General features: G+C 44.6%; 1 protein-coding gene across 4 annotated transcripts in view; it reads left to right on the top strand.

Moving 5' to 3' along the window:
* samd4a (sterile alpha motif domain containing 4A) overlaps positions 1-18,058 on the top strand; it is a 33,447-nt gene extending 15,389 nt beyond the window's left edge. The window contains exons 3-13 of one of the 4 annotated variants that reach the window (XM_036541994.1): positions 2,794-3,309; positions 5,083-5,352; positions 7,546-7,655; positions 8,007-8,093; positions 10,221-10,440; positions 10,649-10,734; positions 11,103-11,221; positions 11,751-11,955; positions 13,054-13,180; positions 14,429-14,512; positions 16,187-18,058. In XM_036541994.1, coding sequence (XP_036397887.1) covers positions 2,794-3,309; positions 5,083-5,352; positions 7,546-7,655; positions 8,007-8,093; positions 10,221-10,440; positions 10,649-10,734; positions 11,103-11,221; positions 11,751-11,955; positions 13,054-13,180; positions 14,429-14,512; positions 16,187-16,215 — 1,853 coding nt within the window. In that variant the 3' untranslated portion in view covers positions 16,216-18,058. Of the gene's footprint in view, positions 1-2,793; positions 3,310-5,082; positions 5,353-7,545; positions 7,656-8,006; positions 8,094-10,220; positions 10,441-10,648; positions 10,735-11,102; positions 11,222-11,750; positions 11,956-13,053; positions 13,181-14,428; positions 14,586-16,186 lie in introns of those variants that run through there. The other 3 variants (XM_036541996.1, XM_036541993.1, XM_036541995.1) reach the window with 3 other exon arrangements.
* The last annotated feature ends 5,271 nt before the right edge of the window (positions 18,059-23,329 follow it).

Here is a 23,329-nt window from a genome sequence, read left to right as displayed (position 1 = left end):
TGAGGCTTTGTTGGAGGAGTGCATGTATTTTTAATGGGATTACTGCAACCCATCACTTTCTCTGTAGGTAATTCATACATAAACTCCCCTCAAAGGACATCAACAGAGGACTTGTTGACTGTTGTCAGGTTGCTCCTGCTGCTGCGGGGTTACTGGGGGGGGGCTTTGAGTGTGAGTTACGTAGCAGCATGGTCACAGGAAGGAGGGGTGACAGACAGAAAGAGCGGGAAAAGGAGAGTACCTCCTTTGTGCCTCCTCTGTTAGGAAGGGAGCACGGAGGTGCAGGGCAAATAGGGAGGGGGGAATGAGTGGAGGGAAACATGGGTGAGGAAGGAGTGGAAGGAGCGTTCCCGGCACCGCTGAGTCCACAGTGTGAAAGGCAGCAGAGCGGGGAGCAGAGAAGAATAGAAACGCTGCTGTCAGGATGCAGGGAGAATGGAGGTGGGGAGAGAGAGCAGGCAGCGAGGGAGGCGAGGGGTTGAGCTGGCATTGAGGAAGGGAGAGTTTGAGGCCAGCCAAGTCAAATGGACGGCTCTAAATTTAGTGGGGGGGGAGGGCGTTCCTGGGGATCATGAGAACATGATTACCAGATACATTCAGCAAAAGCGCAGCGCCGTGACCGCCGGTCATGAAGATGAGCGTCACGTGGTGGAGACCCAGCGCCTGCCCAAGCCTTTTCATTCATCTATTTTTAAAATTTATTTTCATTCACTGAATTATTGGGTAGCGCATTGTGACAACTGAGCTGGTTTCTGCTTTCACGGCTATATTTGCACTGCCGTGGAGATCAGTCAATAACGTCCCCCATTTCCAGACTTTATTATTTCTGAAGGATTTCATCAGTATTCTCTTCACTGACGTACCAGACTGCGGATGCAGCAGTGAGCGGCAGTATAGCATAGTGGCAAGGAACAGGACTCATAACTGAAAGGTTGCAGGTTCGATTCCCTGCTGGGGCACTGCTGTTGTACCCTCAGGCAAGGTACTTAAGCCAGAATTGCTTCAGGAAATATCGAGCTGTATAAATTGGTAATGTGTAAAAAATTGTAACCTATGTAAGTTGCCCTGGATAAGAGGGTCTGTTAAATGCTGATAATGTAATGTAAAAATGCAATATTTGGGCTGTGCTTTATCCCTTACGCTTGTGTGTATTTTAGTGGAGAAGAGAGTGTGTTCCTGAGAAGAATGGAGCAGTGGAGGAAGTGAGCAATGTAAGGACTGTGATTGCCGCTATGGTGGCTGCAGCTGAAGGTGACGCCACTCTGCAGCAGCCCCCTTGGCACAGGGGTGGCACTCCACGCCCCCCCTGAGGGCGTTTGGTTTCTGAGGGTCACGCCACCACTAGGGGGTGTGGAAGAGGCCCTCCTCGCGCCCGCTCAGCCACACTGGAACCCTTTGACTGCCCAGTAAAAATGGAAGTGCCAGAAAAAGGTCTCCAGAGGGACACTTAATCATGTGAGAAGTTCCCCAGGTCTGATCTGGCCACATTAGGTGACATTTGTGTGTGTGGTCTAAACAAGGAGACCCGGCGTTCCCAAACAAGCCCAAGGACTCGCTCCTCTAACTTTGCTTCTCTTAGAGGTTGGAGTCGAGGAGCTGTGAGAATCAGCAGGTTAAAAGCTTGTGTGGTGTCAGTGGTATGCAAGAATGATTAATTTCATACATGTCAACATATGAATCCACAGAACACATTTAAGGCTTTCAAGTCAGTGATTTCTTTGAGCAAGCATCTCATATCAGCTGGTCACAGACACTGAATTACTACCTTAATCATGGGATGGAATGGTACTCTGTGTGTTGTGAGTCCTTGTAAATGCATAGATGGAGTACATTCATATATTATAATTGACCAAAACTGTTTGAGTGAATGGAAGCTTTTCTCTTCTTTCTCTTTTCTTTCTTCTCTTGTCTCTTAAATGACTCCGCTCATGCACACTGAGTCAAATGTAAAACCGAACAAATTGATTTTTTGCTGGAATTAGACTTTGGAAGCAGCTTAAAGGGCATTCTGGCATTCAAGTATGAATCTGTTTTAAACTTTGTGACTGATTTCCCTCCTCACGTCCCCAGTGTCTGGTGGGCATAAGGTTTCACATGGACAGCATAAAGTGGGTTTCCCATCCAGTCAGACACGCTTCCCCGTCCCCAAGTGGTCAGCTTTGTGCCTGTTACGAATCCTCTATTTGTGGCCGGAGACAAGGCTGCTGCCGTGACCTGTCTGTATCTATAGCCCTTGCTGAACCTGGCTGGAATGAGCATTCCTGCGGCATGCGGCCGTCAAACGGGTAACAATAGGTGACACGACCCTGGATATGTATAGAGCTATTGCTTGGGCCTGAACACCCCCTGCCTTACACAGCATCTATTTTAACAAATGCGAAAAAAAAAACAACTCTTCCACACACCCCCTCCTTTGACCATGTGTGGCTGTAAACGGTTTATTGATGATTTTATGTTCCTGTTGGGGCCAGTATAAGTATGGGAGTCATCTGGATTCTCGATCGCCAGAGTTGCCTGGAATATGTTTAACATTACAGCTTATTAAATGTGGATAGCAGTGGAAAAGGGCCGGCTGTGAACCGCGAGGCTCTGTGGAGCTGAAGGCTCGGTGGTGTCCCACCCTGCTTAACTTGAAAGGGGAGACAGGCCGGTTCACAACTGGGGTTTCCTCTGTGGCTGTGCTGACCTCCTCTCTTTTCTCTCTCTCTCTCTCTCTTTCTCTTTCTGTGTCTCTGTCTCTCTGTGTTTCTCTCTCTCCTGCTCTTGCTCTTGATCTTTTCATTTTGGTTCTAGTGGTCATCAGCCAATGGCAAGGTGAGCCCAAGGAGCGGGTGATCTCCCTGGTTCTCACCCACCTGCCGCTGCTGAAGCCCGGGAACGTCGACGCCAAGGGGGAGTACATGCGCCTCCTCCCCAAAATACTGGCGCACACCATCGAGCACGGGCGGCACCTGGAGGAGAGCCGGCAGCTGCTGTCCTACGCCCTGATCCACCCCGCCACCTCGCTGGACGACCGGGCGGCCCTCGCCCTGTGGCTCAACCACCTGGAGGAGCGAGCGGCGGCTCGCGGAGGGGGCGACTCGCTGGAGCGGGCGCCCACGCCCCACCACCAGCACCCCCACCTGTACCCCCACCACCAGCGCTACGGCTCCGACGACCGGCTCAACGGCTGGCAGAGCTCCCGGGACTCGGGCCTGGGCGGGTGGCACCCCCAGCAGGGCTGCGAGAACGGGCACCTCTCCCTCTACCCCTCCTCCTCCGTCCCCTCCACCATCAACACCGTGGGCACTGGGAGCGGGACCAACACAAGTAAGCATGGCGCCCCTCGGCTTCTCCTTCTGACAGGGAAGTTCTGCTCTTAAGCCAACACCGCTGAATAGTGGCCACATTATCAAAGCACGCACAGCGGTCTGCACATGTTCTGTGCGCTTACTGAAAAGGTCAGCTTTTATTGGTGCATTGCCTCATTAACGCTGTATCGCTGGTCCCACCCCTTCCTTATTGGTGTGGCTCCCCTTTTCCCAGCCCCCGCTATAATCCAGAGTCTTAAGGTGACACTGTTTAGCACTTTGTTAGCTAATTATGTCTCAGGTTTTGAAATCTCTTGAGTTTGCCAAGCTCTTAGCAGCACCCTAGTGAAACCGATGCTGTCACTTGGGACTGAAAGCAATATACACAAGTTATACACAAGAAATAAACTCACAAAGTAGCTCTGAAACTTAGATATGTCAGGAATAATCTTACTACACACATCCAAGTGAATGCATGCTGCGTAGAAGCAAAGGAGGTGCAACAAAGATAGATTAGATTCAGCATATCTGTGGTTAGAGCAGGATATTTCCAGCTAAGAATGTGAGGGTCTTTTTTCCTGATGAAGGAGACAGCTGAGGATATAAATAATTGAACATTTAAAGCTCTGCAGCACAAGATCTTTTTTATTTTTGACTGCTTCGAGTTTCAACAGCACAAAGAGCTGATTTCACAACTCCTGTGCCGTGTACCTAAAGTCGCCCCAAAGCTACTACAGGTTTAACAGACAATGGTCAGTAATTACTGTATGGACATAAAATGAGTGATGTCTGGTCGCACAGGAAAATGGAATTTGCTGGGGACATTTTGAATGGTTGACAAAGGGCTGTGTGGTCAGTTTATTTTTTTCTGATTAAGCTGTGGGCCAGAGCATCTAACTTTATCTGAAATGAGGAATTGTTTAACTGTATCACCCCAATTCAGGTCCTAAACACACCACCCAGATACCTCCCCTCCCCAGCTGAGCTGCACATACCATTCAATCTCTTCCCTTGTAAGGTATCCTTTGTGGAGTCTGTATTTAGGGAAAATGGCTAATATTTAGGGACTGGAACTTGAAATGTTAGCTGGGCCCCTATTTTAGACCAGCAGTGAAGAACTATACATAGCCCAAACAGTTACTGCCGCATATAGGGGGAAGAGGCAAGCGGAATACCAGCGCATAATGCCCCCTCCTGTACATCTTGTTATTTTGTTTGTCTCCATGGTGCCTTTCTCCTCTTCTGCAATCTTCTGTAAAGTGACAGAGTGTTCTGTAAGATTAGTGAAAACACACCTGTATCTAAGTGGAAAATGAGTCATTTCTCTCCACTGCTATTTTTCCCTGCATGCTCTACAGAGGAAGCTGGTGTGTGTCAGTTTCACTGTGATTGGATTATAAATTTTTATCATAAAACTTCTTTTGATTGATATTTATGTACTGTAAACACTGCAACACCTCACATAAGTGATGGAGGTATAGGTAATACAGTACATTCACACAGTGCAGAGCTTTTTGGTGTGCTTGAGGTTCACATCAAGGTTATCTCTTGCTTGGCCGCCTGACTTCATAAGTGGCTTCTTCTCATCACCTTAGAGATACGTTTACCTGAAACCGTGTGAATAGTTTCACATCTCTGGCACATTTTGACGGTGAGGTTCTGAGGTTTGAGGGGCTTTGTTACGTGGTTGTGCCCCATCCTTGGTTTAGGCGTGGTCCCTGGGACATTTTTAGAGGAGCCCTTTTCTGAGACTCTGGGCACTGTCCGGCGTCTGTTTTTGTACCTTTCGCAGTCCTGTCCGGCGGGCAGCACAGTCCCCTGAAGCGCTCGGTTTCCCTGACGCCCCCGATGAGCGGCTCCACCAGCCAACCCCTGGGCCACGGCTGGCTGTCCCAGGAGGACCTGCGGGTGCGCGGGCCGGCCCCCGACCACGCGCCCCTCTCCCCGCAGAGCAGCGTGGCGTCCTCGGGCAGCGGGGGCAGTGAGCACCTGGAGGAGGGCCCCGGGCCCGGCAGCGGGGTGCACCGCAGCACATTCCATGAGGAGGGCAGCGGCATGAGGGGTGAGTCCGCGGGGCGCCGCTGTCCCGGCCACCGCCTGGGCATGCGCCGCCACGGCTTCCTGTACCCAGCGAGGCCGGGATCGGGTTGCTTCTGTAGTCATAGGGAATGGCCATGCCTGTTTGTGCCGTCCTCTCAAGAGGAAAGCATTGACAAGGACAGATAAGCTGGACACATGGGTAGCGGGTGGCAGCTTTGTAAGGTCACACCTAAAAGCTGCCTAAGGACCCGGATAAGGGTGTACAATCAGGGAATAAATGACTGTTTGGTCTTTTGGGGTTTTTTTGTCCTGCTATGGAATAAGCACAGCTTTAGCTGAAGAGTCGTCCAGTGTTGTTGGTAGCCCTTGTTCCCCTGCTTGTAACTAATTATTAGCTTCGTCTGGGTCTACTTCTAATGACTCAGTGTTGCTGTCATTGCAGATGCTCTCACTCATTATTATCTACAATGCATGAAGTCTAGACACACATGATATAGTGGTCCATTATTATGTTCTATCACGTGAAGATTGACTTTGCAGATCTTTGTGGTGAAGTTTTTTTTTTTACTTCAAAATATCTAGCAGATCACGTATAGAACGGTTGACGTATGGTGGACATAGGTGCCTTATGCAAATCCTCAACTTTTTGTATAGTATTCTTGTTCACTTGTTACATATCTCATTTTTAGTCATGGATCTTCCTGAGCAACTGGTTACACATGTATTAATATGTGGCATACTACTAATCCTAATGTGGCTGTCTGGAAAAGGCATGTGACAACAGGTTTGTTCGAAACCTTTTCTGGAAAGTGCAAAATTGAAGTACTGTGTAATCTCCACTGCTGTAATGTGCTCAGATTTGTCATAGAAACTTTAAACCTCTTGGGACATCAACCAGTCGTGCCCATTTCCAATGACATCAGTAGAGAGAGAAGGTTGATAATAGTTAAAATAAACTTGAAAATGGTTTAAATTAAACTATAATAAAATCATTTTTACACACTATGGAAACATGACATCAGTTGATTCTGTACAGTATACAATAATTGTACAGTAAAGCAACTGATATTTTGAAAAAAAGGTTTTGTAATTATTAAGTAGTAAACCACGATCTAGGTAAATACATTTATCATGATTGATGTAAGTTTTGTAAGTTGCTGTACATTCTAAAGATAATGAGAATTTTATTAGCATAAAAATGCTCACAAAAGTATAGAGCAGACCCAAGTGTACTGCGAGTGTACCAACAGACTGCACATGTTGGTTATAGGGTCTCTGCTGAGTTGTTGGAGTCCAGGCTGACATGCCATGCATGTTTTTGAAAACGGACAGTCATAGTCATGTGTCAACTCAGGATGTGGCTATGATTTTCAAGTCAAGTGGTGTGTCCAAACACAAAGTGAATCAAACAGTGACTGTAGCTTGCTGACATTGAGTCTTTCCTCTTCATCAGCTTTCACTCTTTGTTGTGGTGCTATAGCAAAGAGTTTGTCAGAAACATATGGTGGAACATCACATTTTTAATAGTTAGTTTTCATTTTCTGACTTAGCAGAAGTTGGATCATGGTGCTTGTATAAGCATTTGTATATTGATTTCTCTGTGCGTGTCCTTAATTAAAAAAAAAAAAAATCCAAAATTAAACCATATAGACCGATATCAAACAGGTATCATCAGGGGTAAATCTGTGCTAAAAACATACCTTGTGATGTAAGCAGAGGTGGACACCCTGTTCTTCAGAAAGTAAAAGTCCTGCCACATATTTGCTGTAGCCATTCAATAAACAAGGTGATTTCACTAATTAGCTCCTCTACCTGGTTGAAGAGTTGTGCTAATTAAATTCAGCTGTAGTAGTGCATGGGTGGAACAAATACATGGCAGGACATACATTTGCTTTCTGAAGCCGGGGTGTCCACCTCTGGCTGTAAGCACAAAAAGAAAAGATTGTGCCTCTGTGTTCTCCTTCTTTAGTTGAGGTAGGTAAAAAGAAGACATAGTGTACTGCTACCACCTGAAGCTGCGGAGCTGGAATATGGACAGTGCAATGTGCACCTGGGAGTGAAGCAGACACTGAGGCCACGCCCATCCACTTTGGGTGGCAAGACACAATGTGATGGAATGTGATGAAATGTATTTTTGGTTCATGTTTTCAGGGACATAGCAGTGACAATTGGCTGGCATAAAGCAGGAGACTGTTGTTTTTGTGTGTGTCTACAGATGTACCAGCATGGTTGAAAAGTCTCCGCCTCCACAAGTACGCAGCCCTCTTTTCAACCATGACCTACGACGAGATGATGTCACTGACAGAACAGCAGCTGGAGTCCCAGGTTAGTGGCACAGCAATACTGTGGTCAGTATTCTGATGATTCTTCACTTCGGAAGAACAGATATGCAGGCCACAATAACAGAATCCCCGATGACAGCATTGGGCAGCGGTATGGATAGGGGGCTTCGGACTGTATTTGTGACCAGAAACCTGTTGACTCAAATCCCAGACTAAAGCACCAAGTTATATCCGTGAGCATTCTTTTTGAAGTGCTCCAGTAACAATCTTGCTACGTGTATGGCATATTAAAGAACTTCAGACAAAGCCCTGAAAGCTGCCAAGGATAAACAAGTTTTCTAAGCAAATGTATAGTTATGAAGTAAATTGTGATTGCAGACTGTTCTCTTTTCAGAACGTCACCAAAGGTGCCAGGCACAAGATCGTCATCAGCATCCAGAAGCTGAAGGAGAGGCAGAACATGCTGCGCTGCTTAGAGAAGGTAGGGTGCCTAGCTTTCCAGCTCACCTCCTACAGCTGCACCTGTCTGGCCTTTGGGAAGGAGTCAGTGGTCAGAGTGCCGGGCTAGAAAGCCAGGGGAAAAGCAGAGAGACATTGTGAAGTCTTGTTTAGCCTCCGCCGAAATTTAAAACGAAAAGGTCAGCTTTTCTGAGCTATTGCGAAATGGCCATTCATAAAAGGGGATGTTATTTGTGTGGATCCAGGTGATTGGAATTACACGTAAGAACTTGACTTGGCTGGCAGTAAGCTGTGTAGTTATATTATTTTAAACTGATCATAAATCACTGAGAAGAATTCATGTTTTGTGTTCAGAAGGATTCAAGTGTGTCATTATGTTTTTTTTTTTCTTTTTAATTCAACCCCATAAGCAAATGAGGAATACAGATGTATTCAAGGAAATTACCAAGGACTATCAAGCAAACTAATGTAGTCATTTTCTCAATAGTGGAAATGTTATGGAAAATTATCATTGATTTGGCATAAAAATGTTCACTAAAGCCTAAAGCATATGAGTGTTACTGTGTGTTTAACTATCACACCTTACAGTTTGGCTGAAATCTTTCTGCTGAATCATTACAGTCCAGGCTGACATACCACGCTTTGAAATCTGGGAGTCATAGTATTTGTCACCACCTCATGATATGGCAACAATTTTGGAGCCCTATAAAAAGTGAATTAAATGGTGATTGTAGCTTGTTGTCAATGTGTCTGCCTCATCAGCTCTTGTTCATTGCTGTTGAGGTGCTATACCAAATACCTTTCCAGAAACAGCTGCTGGAACATTACATTGTTTAATGGTCACTTTTCATTGAATAATGGAAGTCCTTCTCCTAAATTTGGCTTGTGAAACCCCGTACTCAGTATGATTCTGGCAACATTTTCTGACTTGGCAGAAGTTGAGTCGCGCTTGCATGAGAAATTATAGTAGTTTGTAAGCACCTAATATACAACAATCCACGCCATTAAGTCATTCTGTTCAGGTTTCTGTAGGTTATTTTCACTCACTTGAGCAGCTGATGATAATTAGTAATACAGACAGGTATTCATCTTAATTGATTAAATGGCTGTTCATTGAGGCTTGAGGCCTAGAACAAAAAAATTGATCAACTAAATAAGCTTAATGGGTACAGAAATTTTAACAATACAGTGAAGAAACAGTTTTATCTGTGTATTGGCGGAAACAAACCCATAATAGGGCATTTCTCTCACAAAGGATTTCTAGCCAAATCGATGTAGACATACAGAATAAAGATTAGCATACAATTAAAAGCTCAGTCAAAAGAATAATAATTGAAAGCTCAGCTGGAACCAAAACCAACAGACATACTGAACCTCTGAGCTCAGGGCTGGGAGAGACGAATGACACATCTGACTAACCTTCTGTCTCAGAGAGATGTTTCCCCCCACCTGCCTGCATTTCATGTTTTTTTTGTCCACACTTCTGATTGCTTAAATCTGCAGCCATATCTTAGTTAGTCAAAACAGACACATTTCATCATATATAGTGGTGAGATTAAAGGCTTACAAAATCTGTGGGGGTCACAGCACTTCAGAAGAAGGGCTTTTTGTCATCCCTGTAGTGTAGCCTTGGGTTTGCTGTCGCAGTTTCAAACAACAGCAGCAGGCTAAGGTATAAAAAGATGTCTTGGTACATCTAATTTGGGATTAACCTTTTCCTCTACCCTGCACATCTACTGTGCGTGTTTTAGCGATGCATTTACAGGAGAGGAAATAAGACACCTGTTGCTTGGTATTTGGAGCCATTTTAAGTTTTATGCTGCCCACACATAAGGCTCTCAAATGGTTCCAGCTAATGAGACAGAAAAACAAACACGCGTGTATTTTTGGGAATACTTAAATTTAACATTCCGCCTGTCCAAGGATATTTCCTGCAAATGCCTAAAATAACCAAACACCTGGTGGTAGCTCATATAGAAAAGATAGAAACTTAAAAAGGTGGCTGCAGATAGGAGGCCTACATGGGTTTAACTATCATTACATATCTCTTGCTCTGTGTCCCATCCTAGTATAGACCCCACCACCTGACTTCCTATTATTTTTTGTTTGTGTCTCTCCCTGGCCCTCCCTCTCTCTCTGCCCTTGTTAGGACGTTCTGGAAGGGGGTAATTTGCGCACGCCGCTACAAGAGCTTCACCAGATGATCCTGACGCCCATTAAGGCTTGTAGTAGTGAAGAGTCAGGACAGCGCCCCCTGCTGACGAGCGACGGGAAAGTTCCGAGCTCACACATGGGAGAGGCGGAGTCGGGGACAGCGGTCATCACTGAGGGGGATATCCCTGCTCAGTTCACTCGCGTCATGGGCAAAGGTACACCATTTACACCAGCAGCAAGTTGGGAGAATGTAGCCTGGATTGTGAAGGGTGATTAGATCAGGGAGCAAATCTCTGAATTGTGAATCTTTCAGCCAAGCTTTTATTTAAATCACTGAACAGAAGCTCGGTTGTAGTATAAAGGGATAGTAGAATATCTTAGTACAGCAGCACTCTTGACACATTTCTGTTCTTCCCCCCCCAGTTTGCACACAGCTCTTAGTCTCCAGGCCTGATGAAGAGAACATTAGCTCTTACCTGCAGCTCATCGATAAGTGCCTGATCCATGAGGTAAGGCTGCCTCTGCTGTTGCCTTGTTGGTTCTGCTTCTTCTGTGAGTGTATTACACTTGATGTGACAATGCCCAATGTCACTTCTTGCCAGGATCTGTTAAATCCATTTACTAGCCATGTCTGAAATGCAAGGTGTAGCCTATTGGAATTAATTTGCCATTCCCGGATTTATGCTTGTCAACCTTCACGTAAACTTAATATCAAAATGAAAGCTTGGGTTTTTGTTGGAAAAAAATGTGGGATCGGAATGGAACAGATTAGAATGGCATGGGTTCATTTTCATCAAAGATCTTTTCAAAGTGTAAAGAGCGGAAATCCTGAGTCATGTTCTCCCACTCTTTGGCCCCTCCCCCCTTCCTTACCCAGGCTTTCACAGAGACACAGAAGAAGCGGCTGTTGTCATGGAAACAGCAGGTGCAGAAGCTGTTCCGTTCGTTTCCACGGAAAACCCTCTTAGACATGGCAGGATACCGGCAGCCGAGAAGGTGACCCTGCCCTGGATTTAGTCTTTGTTTGTCCGTCCATCTCCTTTTTTCCTCATCATAGAGCCCTTCACCAGCAGCTGCCTCTCGCACAGTCATTTTTATCATCAGCTGTGGGAAAAAGAGCCCCTCACTCACCCTCACTTGAACCTTTCATAAGGTTATAAATGTCGACACTATTCCTAATTGCTAACTGCTATCACAGAATGTGCACAATTGTTATGACAGTGTCACTTTCTTTAAGGTTACTGTTCAAAGCAAATTATGCTCCTAGAAATGTTTCATCACATTACAGATGCCTTGTTCCCCACATGGTGTCAAACGCACAGAAATGAGGAAATCCATTAGGCAGGAGCACATTTTCCTTAGCTTTCTTCAGCTCTTGTCTGTGGTGGTGCCAGTACAGTTTCGATGATTTCAGCTTCTCCTCATATAGCTCTAGGACGAGACCTGGAGCCTCACACTGCGGCCTTTGTCGTCACTGTCGTCTTGACGCTGTCTGACAACGTCGTCTCTGTGCTGTGTCCCCCAGAAGTGGTTTTGGCCAGTCCAACTCCCTCCCAACCGCAGGTTGCGTCGGGGGCGGGGTGTCGGCCCGGAGGAACCTGCGCCCGTTCCAGATGCCATCGCGGAGTCTGCCTGGCGCGAGACTCGGGCTCCTGGGCACCGCGGGGCTGCTGGGACCAACGCCACGCAGCACCAGCAGCACCCCGACGGGCCTCAAGCAGGGCAGACAGGTGGGCCTCCGCAGCCTGGAACACGACCGTCCGCTTCTCAGACAGAAATTTTATCCAGTTTGAAGCAACATAGACGTGGAATTTAAAAACAACAAAAAAAAGAAAGAATAATTCTCGGTGGAACGGACGGACCTGTAGGCAAATTACCACATTCCAGAATTCCTACATCAGTGCTCAATGGAACAGTTGAGGATCTGACTTCAGCAGCAGTGATAACCTGGCATTCTTGCATGTCTGGTCAAACATTTTTCTGGGCATCCTTACAATGGGAGGAAATTCCAACAGCTTCCTTGACACTATTGAGAATTTGGAGTGGGCGGGGGGGGGTGAAAAAAAGACAGAGTGAGTCACACAGGGAGAAGTGGAGCTAAAGAGGAGGGGAGGGGAGGGGCGTAAGGGAGTGGGAGGGGGGAGAGAGAGAGAGAGGGAGCGAGAGAGAGGGGAAGGGAACGGGAGAGAGTGAGGGAGCGAGTCAGAGGCAGTGAGAACAGAGCACAGGCATTTCCTGTTTTTCCCTGGCCCTCTGTATGGGAGGGCCGCGAAAGGGGGGGAGCGCGAGACGGATCGAGGGGGGAGAGAGAGAGGGCGCTGTGTGTACAGTAGGCAGGGTACAACGCATAATTGATCTGGTTTAGGGATCCGCTGGCTAGTTTGTTTCGGGAGAAAAGGACACTACAGGGATGCCTTTCTGTAGCTTTTGAAAGCAGCATTTAGCCACAAACACTTTTTTTAGCATTGACAGTTTCTTTGCAGAGCGTGACCTGTTCTTATTTTGAGGATACTGACTGTGAATTTAAATGAACATTAAGTTGTTTTTTCCCCTTTAGTATGCCTGAATCAATCTGATCAGATGTGCACAAAAAAATGAGGACATAAACCTAAGTGATCAGCACCTATAATGAAAACTAAGCTATTGACTTAAAAGAAATGTTCCTTAAGTTTAATTTCTTTCTGCTGTTACCATGTGGTTGTCCTTTTTATTTAGTCGGTGTAACACTAACTGACACTAATTCTGTAACATAGAGGGACGACAGGGCTGCCATTGAGAAAGCTAGGCAGCAGCTGTGGTGTGACTGTGGCCGTGTCTGTTCTGTGCAGGGCCTGTGGTTTGCTAACCCCGGGGGCAGCAACAGCATGCCGAGCCGGACTCACAGCTCCGTGCAGAGAACCCGCTCGCTGCCTGTCCACACCACGCCACAGACCATGGTTATGTTCCAGCAGACAGGTAAGAGCCTGAGTCCTCTCACATGTCCCCGGGACAAAATGGATTCCAGATTCATTGCCATTTTAAAGCATTTGTCTCTGTATGCTTAAAGTGAAGTATTTTGTAGCAGCTGCTGATCCATTCATAGGTAAGCCAAATAGTTCCTGGGAAAACTGTAGACTACCTAGCCACTGCTGTCCCTGTCTCACAGCAGAGCTTCAGTATGAAACGTGTCAGTAGGGGTTTCCACAGAGGCTGTCTTTTATGAACATGAAAATCCACCCCCAGATACTGGAGGAAGAGGGAGGAGGGGAAGGGCAGAGAAGGGGAGAATCCAGCGGTGTGAGAGAGTGAGAGGGAGAGGGGAGAAGGGGAGAAGGAGTTGGACGGCAGTCACAATGAGGGCCTTTGTGCCGGGCGCTGGGGCGTCCTGGCACACTTTCTCTGCCCTCTCTCTCCCTCCTGCCCCCTGCCCCTCCTCAGTAGACAGCACTGCAGAGTCATACACGCAGCACATGCAGTGGGGGGGGGGGGGTTGCTGGAGCTGGACCCCAGCCAGAATATGTAACTGGAAAGCTGGGCCCAGACTCCCACCCCACCTCCTTCTCCTCTGACGCTGGTCAGATTAATGGATTGATTAAAGCACAGGCATCACTGGGGTGTTTGGGGGGGGGGGGGGGCAGGATTTGGTGCCTAAAAATAGCAGGTTGACTGTTCTGTCCAGCCAGCGAGTGCCTAACTCAGCTCTTCCTCCCACAAGGGATTTTCAAAGCCTAGACTGTGTTGACTCAGCTAAAGGCAAGACCGCTTAAGGCTATTCCAGTGAAACTGAGAGAGAGGCGAGAGATTGTCACCCCTCACGTGGCCTGGAGTGGCAGCTTAGAGCTTGAGAATGGCCCTCTCTCTCGCTCGTGTTTCCCGGAATGCGGAGGGAATGATGTTGAAATCATTCACAAACTCTGCACTTAAATCAGATGTAGCTGTGGCATCCAGTGGTTGAATGAAGCTCATATTAAATGTAGAAGTGTCGCAATATTTATCATTACTTAGTTTGCTTTGTGGCAATTTCTGAGACAATAAGCATTTACATTTCCATTTATAAGCATTGTGTCAACAAACAGACACGCACATGAGAATCTGACGTACTCGTTTTAAACTTAGCTTGCAATATATTGACTCAAAAGTTGTGTACGCTATTTTACTCTGTACTTCTGTGATTTGAAGCAGTACCACTGCAGTCTGAATGTGCTTTGTTGGTCTGCCCTCTAGACTTACAGGTGGCCGTGACTGAACCAGACATCAACAATCGTCTTGAGTCTCTGTGTCTGAGTATGACAGAGCATGCTTTGGGAGGTAAGGTCCAAACAAACAAGCGCCCACAAGACATCTAACAAACCATGGAAAAAAGAGTATAACTGTAACAAGGGAGAGCTGTCAGTTTTCTTGTGCCTTAGCATTCCATTTCAAGAGGTTTCTGACATTAAGGAAGAGATTGAGCGCTTATTAGAATATATTTAGTGCATTTTACCTCAGTTTTTTTATTTGTGGACCAGATAGTCATCTCATAGTGTGTCAATTGAAAATTCTGTCCCTACCTTTGTTGATGTAACAAGTGTTCTGATTTGCTGGCGTGTTGAAGGGGTTGACACATTCCTTAAGGGGTGTGGTCTAAAACAGAACATCCATAGTCAGCACAGGAACATAGACAGTAGTGAAACCCCCTGCTACAAACCCGGAACCTCCCAGGCAGAGGAACGCAGGAGCAGCGTATCTGGTCAGTATAGAATATCTGTGATTCCTACCCTTGGATATAACGCCACAGTACAGCTAAAAATGATGGGCTGAGCGGACTCATACATTACCCTTGAATTTTCAAAAACAAACCTTTTTCATTCCAAACCCGGCGTGAATACACAATGAATCCACATGTTATAAAAAGTAAGGATAAAACCGGTAACCATTCCCATGTGAAGTCAAAGTTTTTCTTTCTGAATAAAGAAGGGGTTTTTTTTTTCCCCCTCTGCCCGGCAAAGGGAGAGACAGTGCCTCTCAGTTCTCGGAGTGGACCGTCGGACAAGTGCAGCTTTGTGTGTGAGGCGCGAGGGCGGGCGGAGCGGAGAGGGGCAGGACCGCGGGCAGGCCGGGACTGCGGTGCGCTCAGGAATTCCAGACGAGACAGCAGTCCTGCGTCCTGCCCCTGGCTGCTTCCAACAGACCGGGCAGTGTTCGTGTGCCATGAGCGCTAACCCCCCACCCCACCCCACCCCGCAAGTCACAAATCCAACATCCCCTACCAGAAACACCCCCAGTCCCCACCCCCACCTCTCCGCACTCTCTCACAGGAAACTGCCCCACTACTTGTGGGTTTTTCATCAGAGACTTTTTCGAATAATTCACTTTTTCCCCTCTTGGTAAGGGTGGTGCTGCGAGGGGGTAAATCGAGTCTTAAAATGTCACACTGGGTTGTTGTCCACAGCTCAGTTGTTGTGAAATATTCTTGCCTACTCTTATTTCTTAGTTAATTTGCATGGCACTAGTTAGTAGTATGGATGAAAGAGGGTCACAGATCAAAAGAATTTCAGTAATTAAATTCATAAAAGATTGGCACTCCTTTTTTAATCAAGATGAGGCGAACGATTCAAATAGCATACTGCCTTCATTACTGAAATGCTGTTACTATACAGAAATGGCTCCTTTGATATAGGTAATTATTATCAGTTTTTTCATACGCAGGAACTGGTGTAATGGGTCTTCACACTTTTAGATGTGTTCGCAAGCACTTACTGTGCCACCCCGCCAGAGTCATACATGTTCCACTATAATGCCAGGACTTGCGGTAGATGTCATGATGGACAGTTTTCACTGACTCATTACATACTTGTCAACCACTGGTACAAACAATGTTCCCGACTGTTTATTGGACCATGCCAGTGGCAACATTGTGTGTGGTTTCATTTTTTTTTTTTTCGCAAAACGTTGGAATGATTTGTTGTGAGATGGTTCTTGTTTTGTCTTGTCTTTGTCCAGACGGGGTTGACCGGACATCGACGATCTGAGCCTGGACAGGGGCGGCCCGGGGAGGAAAACGCTGGCCAGGAGACTAGGGGAAGGGTCACCCCGAGGTCACAAGGGTCTGCCCACCTGCCTCTCTGCTTCCGAGCAGCCAAGAGAAGTAGCGAGGGGGTGGTGGGTCCAAAAAAAAAAAAACACTTTTCGCCATTTCACAAAAGGCTCCACATTGGCACGTTTTGTCACTATGTAACACTCGTCCGCTACTTTTTTGTGAATGAAACAAAAAACACAAAAAATGGCATGTTTACAAGTATCAGGGGTTTCTTGAAAAAGAAAAAAAAGACAAAATATGTTAAAACAAAAAGGTCCTCACTGTAAAACAAGACTGTGTTTGGTGAAAAAAAAAAAAAAAAAAACCAAAACTACAGATTCACAAAGAAAAGCCTCCTTCCAAAGAGAGAGCTTTTACAGGGTCTTTGTGGATGTGACGCTGAGGTCCTGCGGAGCGGTGGGCCCTCCTCTGGCCAAGCGGGAGAGGGCGCGGAGACTGCGGCGAGGCCCTCGGTCCGAGGGCAGCAGCCCGTCCCGGCCCGCGCCTCACACGCCAGTCACGTCGAAAAAGGAGCCAACCTCTCATCCAAAAAAAACCAACACACAAACAAACAGACAAATTCCACAGAAGCGCTTAGTTTGTTTGGTTTGTTGACTGTTCATTCGTTTTTTTTTGTCGAGGAAGGACAGATTCAGAGAAACTTTGCTTTTGTACAAAGGATGGGCAAAGCAGTAATATATGTATGTATTGTTTACATAAGATGCTACTATTGAGGGTACCGAAACATTTATAAATTTCAGGTATGAATGTTATGTTTTCTAAGCAATGGCATAGTAAATGCTCATAGTTTTATTTCCTACAGTAGTTTATCAACATAGTTTACATTTATTTTTGCCTACCAGCAGAGAAGCTGAGAGTAAAAAAAAAGTGTCATGTTGCGGGGATGAAGCGGAAGTGAGTCAAAGAAGGCAGAGAGAGATCAGGAGGAAGGAGAGAGGAAATGGGAAGTGAGATGCGTACAGGGTCTGTGAAAAGGACGTGGAAGGAGGAGAGGATGTCGGGTTTATATTTTTATCTGAAAAAAGGGACTTTGATGTGTTCGCCATCAGCATGTTTCAGTTCCGGAGTCAGGAGGGGAGGATGTAAGTCATCTCGGGACAAATAGGTAAGCTAGTGGCAGGTGTACGTCGTAAAAAAGATTGAAGATCTGTATTTTCAATCCTGAAATGCTTTTGCTTTTTCCCCTTAATTGCTTTAATTATAAATATCTGCTGTATATTTGCAAAAGCCATGATGGGATATTTTTTGTGATTATTGTACCCATTTGCTGTGGTGATGACAGTGATGCACATTCTGTGGTAAGGTTATGTGATCTTTCAGTTGTATGGGCAGTCATGACGTATGAGGTTGTGCTTTGCCTGCATTTACCATGGGCAGAGACTGGGCACGGCGGTAAAAAGAACGTTCAGGGGTATGTGCGACTTGGGAGAGTTAGATTTGGCAAGTGTTATGTTGAGTAGATCAGCAGTAGATGGATATGAGGCATGTTACTGTAAATACCTTAACTGGTTGCTATGAGGGGGCGGGTGACGTGAACAGATGAATATTGGGAAAAAAAAACTCACAATAGAGAATTACAGATGGGGAAAAAGTGCTGAGTAGGATGTTGAATATGATGCTAAGAATGTTTTTTTTTTCTTTTATTTAGATTACAGCATCTAAGATACCAGCTTCTGTCCATTACGGTTTCCTATGAGATTACATGTAATTTTTCAGAAGCTGCTCACATTAGTTTTTAGTTCCACCTGGTGGCCAAATTCAGTATAGTGCAGTTGCACATTTTTATGAATTCTTTTACAACCTTTAGACATAAAGCTTGACTTGATGTGTTCTTTTTATTTCCAGTTGTGTCTTAATTCAAAACATTAGTCAATTTTATTGAATTAGAAATAGCTTTGTACTGTTTTAGGTTTTTCATTTTATGATAAGCTTTACAGTTTTGTATATGTTGTCACTTTTAGCAGGAGTTGCATTGCCTTCACACTTAAGAATTATTGATTTCCATTTGCTGTCCGGAAAGGGTGTCTGATTGTAAGATTTTCTAGGTGTTTCTTACATTAGCAACTGAAGGTCCAGTTTTGGATATTTAGTCTGAGTTACACCTTGTATTTTTTTCTGCACTCGATGCACTGATATGTTAGTGGAAATATCATAAGCAACGCCAATGTTAGCAGATTAACATCACCCAGAAATTAAGACAGTGGGGTCAGAGGAGGAGTTGTTTCTTCTGGCCTGTTCCGTTTACCACAGACCTGATGATAGGCAGAGGGAGTGTGATAACAATACAGCTGTGAATTCACTGCCCCCGCCTGCTGAAACGCTCCCTTTCACTGCTCATACCCCACTGTCCGGATTCACCACCTGCTCAGCTGCAGGCGGAACCTGACACAGTTACCTTTCACTTCAGCCAAACCTGTCCAAAGACCTGTATCCAAAGGAACCTGACAGAATTGATCTGTTTTCCTGGACGTGCCAACGGCACAGTGCTGGGTTTACTGGTTGGTCCCAGTTCCTCACTGACAGGTGTCATGATTAAGAAGTGGGGAGGGGCAAAAAGAGTCAGTGGGTGTGACTAATGCAATCGCACGCCTCTTAGTAGTGTGTGTATTCACATTGCAAATCCAACAACAGAAGCATGTCTGTGCCATGCATGCCTTATGATGCCTTATGATAAGTGTCAGACACGTGTCTGAGTTGAGGTAGTGGTTAGGCATGTGTGCGTAAGAGCCGTGCAGGTTTTTAAGATTCAGTTTTCCTCTGCTTTGCTACTTTGGACACTGAGTAGATCTGTCAGATCTAGTGTGCCATTTTGAAAACTTTTCCCTCAATAAAGTAGTGCTCAGTGCCTAATGCTGCATGCTGATGCAAAATTATATAGCGCATGTTAACTTGGTCAGCAGCAAACTCGGTGTAGCTAGTAAACATTAAGTGGCATTAAGTAGTATGTTTTTTTACGCAATTGCTTCCTAAATAGATTTAAATTTTAAATGAAGCCACTTAATGTCACTGCCATATGAATAAATACTATTTGCAGATTCAAAATATTATTTATTCTTTTTCTATTACTGTTGCAGAGGTGATTATTGTATTCATTAGATGTATTATTTAAGATACCGTATGTATTAACTTGCTATGGCTGGTGACCATAAGTACATCTCAAATATTAACATAGTTATTTTTGTCTGTGTTCATTTTGAACTATAATCGCTTATTTTATTTGATAGTAAGAAAGAGACATATCAGTTTTCTCTAGGAGATTTTTTTGTGTTTTCTTTTGACATATTATTGCTTGTATCTTGGCACCTATAGCCCAGAATGCCTATTACAATGGGAGCAGAGGTTGATTCACCGTTAAACCTGTCTGCACGACAGGTGGGGATTGCAGCATTAGCCGAAGACTACAGCTTTGTCAGCGTCACTCTGGAGGCTAAATTTCAGTTTACCGCTGTGTAGTAAGCCACTGTGATCCAAGAAATGACAAAGCCGTTCCATCCGCCGAAAGTAGTGTTCCTCAGTGAATGGTCGAAAAACGACATTCTCATATGTCGTGTCCGACACCAGGACGGCATCTGTCGGCCCCTCTTCGCTCATTGCTGCTTGGCTACGCTGGCAGTGCAGCCCCAGGGGTGTTCCTTGGAGAGCCACAATGCTGGAACCAAAGCCTCTGGCTCTCTGCTTTGGCATCAGACAAAATGCCAAGCGCATAAAGAGGAGGAGAGAATGACAGGACAGCGGACAGTCCAGGGGGTGCAGTGGGAGTTCGGGACAGGAGTGAACTGGCACCAGGGCAGTGTTGAATAATGTTTAACATGCAGGACTGGAAGCCCAGTTTAAAGAGACAATTTGTAAACCTTAAAGAAATAAGGCAACTGCGTGTATACAAAGTGGCTGTGCAGGTTTGGACACCCTGGAACTGTACCACCTCTGTGAAACACTCCCAGTGCATTCAGCTCAAGGGCTCCCAGGCTTGAGAGATGCTGTAAAACTGCAGTATTAACAGCATAATGCTACCTTGATATTCCAAAATCATTATTTAATGTTGTGTAAATGAAAGACTATATCAATTGTTTTTAGCGTTGTTCTTTTACTGAATATGGTTGAAGACTCTGCGCAACTCAACAGTCAGATTGCATCATTATTCGATGAGGACACTTCTTCTGCGAAACTGTCAATACTGTAATGATATGCAGTACTACCGCCTTACTGTGCGCCTGTTTTCTTTTCTTTTTTGTTAATCTCAAGAGCCGGTGTCCTGTATTGACTGCAGGCTTACATATATATTTGAAAAAAAAATTCGATGTTTAAGAAAAAAAAAAAGAATAAAAAGCCAAAAAATGGCAAAAAAAAAAAAGGAAAAAGGAAAAAAAAGTAATTTATATTTTAGAAATGCATGCTCAAGGCTGGGAAATCATATCTAGAATAACAAATGGCAGTGCCTTTTTTGTACTCAGACATTTACCCATTATGTAAATGATTTTGTATGGATTTTAAAAATAATACAAAAGCAGGTAATTACAGCTGTGTTGGTGGTGATAGTTGTTGAATCATACATAATGAATATGAGGCATTTGATGACAACTATAAACTACGTTGCAGGCAAAAATTGGAACACTTCCTCTAGTTGACATTGTGCTGTCAGCTTGTCATGTTGCCGTACTCTGTAGGTACTTTCAGTGCTGATGAAGTCAAGAATATACCTGTCTGTACAACAAACAGATGTATATATATATTATATATGTGTGTGTATGTGTGTGTGCGAGCATGTGTGTATGAATGTCTTTATGTGTCTGTGTAACCTTGTACATATGTCTTCTCAAACAATATGCTGCGACTTTTTATGGCCTACTTCCTGGGCTGCTACACATTTCTGAGGATTATTCTGAAGACCATAATGAACTGTCAATCAAGGGAACGCAGACTCCGTAATTCACAGTCAGTGGCTTATTATGACTGGTGATTGGTGATGGTGATCTGTTGGGAGAACGTAGCCACACATACACATCGTAAGTGTAACAAACTTCATAAGTAGGGATTCTGTAGACAATTTTGAGACAGCCGTGTCAGATCAGAAAATTCCCACTCTATCAGAATTTCATTCCAACATCATTTAAAAAATAAGAAGTTAATTGGCTTCAAAATGTTGAAGTTAACAGCACACTGCCTTTAGCTCAAGCTCAAAAATGTCCTATGGAATCTCTGCTATCATGTGTGTGCATTTGAAACGGGAGAGAGAATGCTGTTTGTTTTCAATTAGACAAACCAATGCTGTGTGTGTATGTAATGTGTGTTTGATTGGACATTGAATGAATGTTTGTTATGTTGGTTTTGTGGGGTCTGTGTTTGAGCGCTTGATGTCTATGTGACAACCACAGACAAAAAAGTATTAAAGAATAACATTTAAAATCTGTGTGGATTCAATCATTCAATCAACTCCCTGGAAAAAAACACCCAAGCTTCAAATATCAAACCATGCTTCTGCAGAGTGGACATTTTTTTGCTACCAATGTTTTTTTTATGATTAGTGTGTTGTGAAACAACACCTCCAAGACCCCATAACATACTGTAACATGTTCCTGTAAAAAAAAAAGATCTTTCAGTGTAATTCAGTAACTAAATGCATTTTATCCTGAACTTTGAGTAATAAACGCATGTGTTACTTTTGTATATATTTAGTAGGTTAAAATGAAAATTGTGGAAGAAACCAAAAGACAACACTTACCTAGATCGGTTGATTAAATTCAAGGACAGTATGTAGGGTGGTTATTTGGCCCTAAAGGCTAATGATCCAGTCATTTTCAGTATTGACCTTGAGTATTAAAAAGCTTTCTGACAACAGTTCATGCTCAGCATATTTTGATTTCTGTGGATGTTTTCATTTAGCCGTGTTTTGTGGTGCCACAGCTGAGTATTGCAACAGATGGGGGCAGTTCCCTCTCTCCCCTAGGGCTGGGGCCAGTGCTGGGGATCCAGGGAGGAGAGAGAGGTGCCCCTTTCAGCTACAGCATTCAGGGCACGAGAGCACAAGGCTAAACCTAACCATCCCCAAAAATGAGGACATTACTATTGTGAATTCAGCAAAGCACCTACAGAAATATTTTTTTCAGTCATATTAACCATAGTATATTAGAATGGTTTTACATAAACTACTAAACATTAATAAAGACAACACATATTCCTCCTGAGTTACACACATGGATTTATTTTTTTTTTCTCAAAATAATACCTTATATATTTTTTTAAACTAAATGTTTGGGTGTTGAAACCCAACACTTTTTTTGGGCAGTGAGCGTACAGAGGGGGATGGAACTAAAAGAGTACCCCTTAAAAAGGCCACATAACACAGGAGCTCCCACACTTTAATGCTCCACTTTTTTCCTTCCTGGACAGAAATTACCACACAGGTGACTCATTCCTGTCCTTGAGGGCCACTGGTCACTGATTTTTGTTTCACCTGTAGCCTGTTCATAATTGAAATCATTATTTAGGTAACATGTCAGCTCCTCTTTGTGAATGGGTATGTATCAGGCTACTTAAGGCATAGAGTTAGTGTTAACATCTAAAGGGCTCGATCCCTCAAGGGCTGGTAGAGTACACTCCCGGAAAAGCAATTTGCAGACAAACACCCACAAACTGTTAAACCACGAATGTATCATTGCTCTGCAGAGCCTCTCTTCCAACATTCAATGCATGCTTCCTCCGTAAGACATACAGCAGGTCTCATAAATGCTTGAGGGTCTGAATTTCCCAATCCAATTTGGACAGCAGATGCAAATGAGCCTGAGAAAAGTGTAACATCTTTCCACTGTATAATACTTTCATCTCTGTGTTCATATTCTTTCATTTCTAAACTGGCAAGGAGTGATGCTGAATGGTAAAATTCAGCCATGCTGATATATTTATTGTTGTACCGTTTTTTCATAGTCCATAACATCCTTCATAGTCCAGAGGAGAAACATATGCAACATATAGTCCTGACAATTTTTATATGTAAACAATTCACAACTACTGCCTACGAAAAATAAGCTTTGGTCCTCTTATCCACCAAC

The sequence above is a fragment of the Megalops cyprinoides genome, chromosome 12 (assembly GCF_013368585.1).
Source record: "Megalops cyprinoides isolate fMegCyp1 chromosome 12, fMegCyp1.pri, whole genome shotgun sequence".
NCBI lineage: Eukaryota > Metazoa > Chordata > Actinopteri > Elopiformes > Megalopidae > Megalops > Megalops cyprinoides.
The sequence above is the reverse complement of the archived record's forward strand: the minus strand, read 5'-3'. Positions and strand labels throughout refer to the sequence as shown.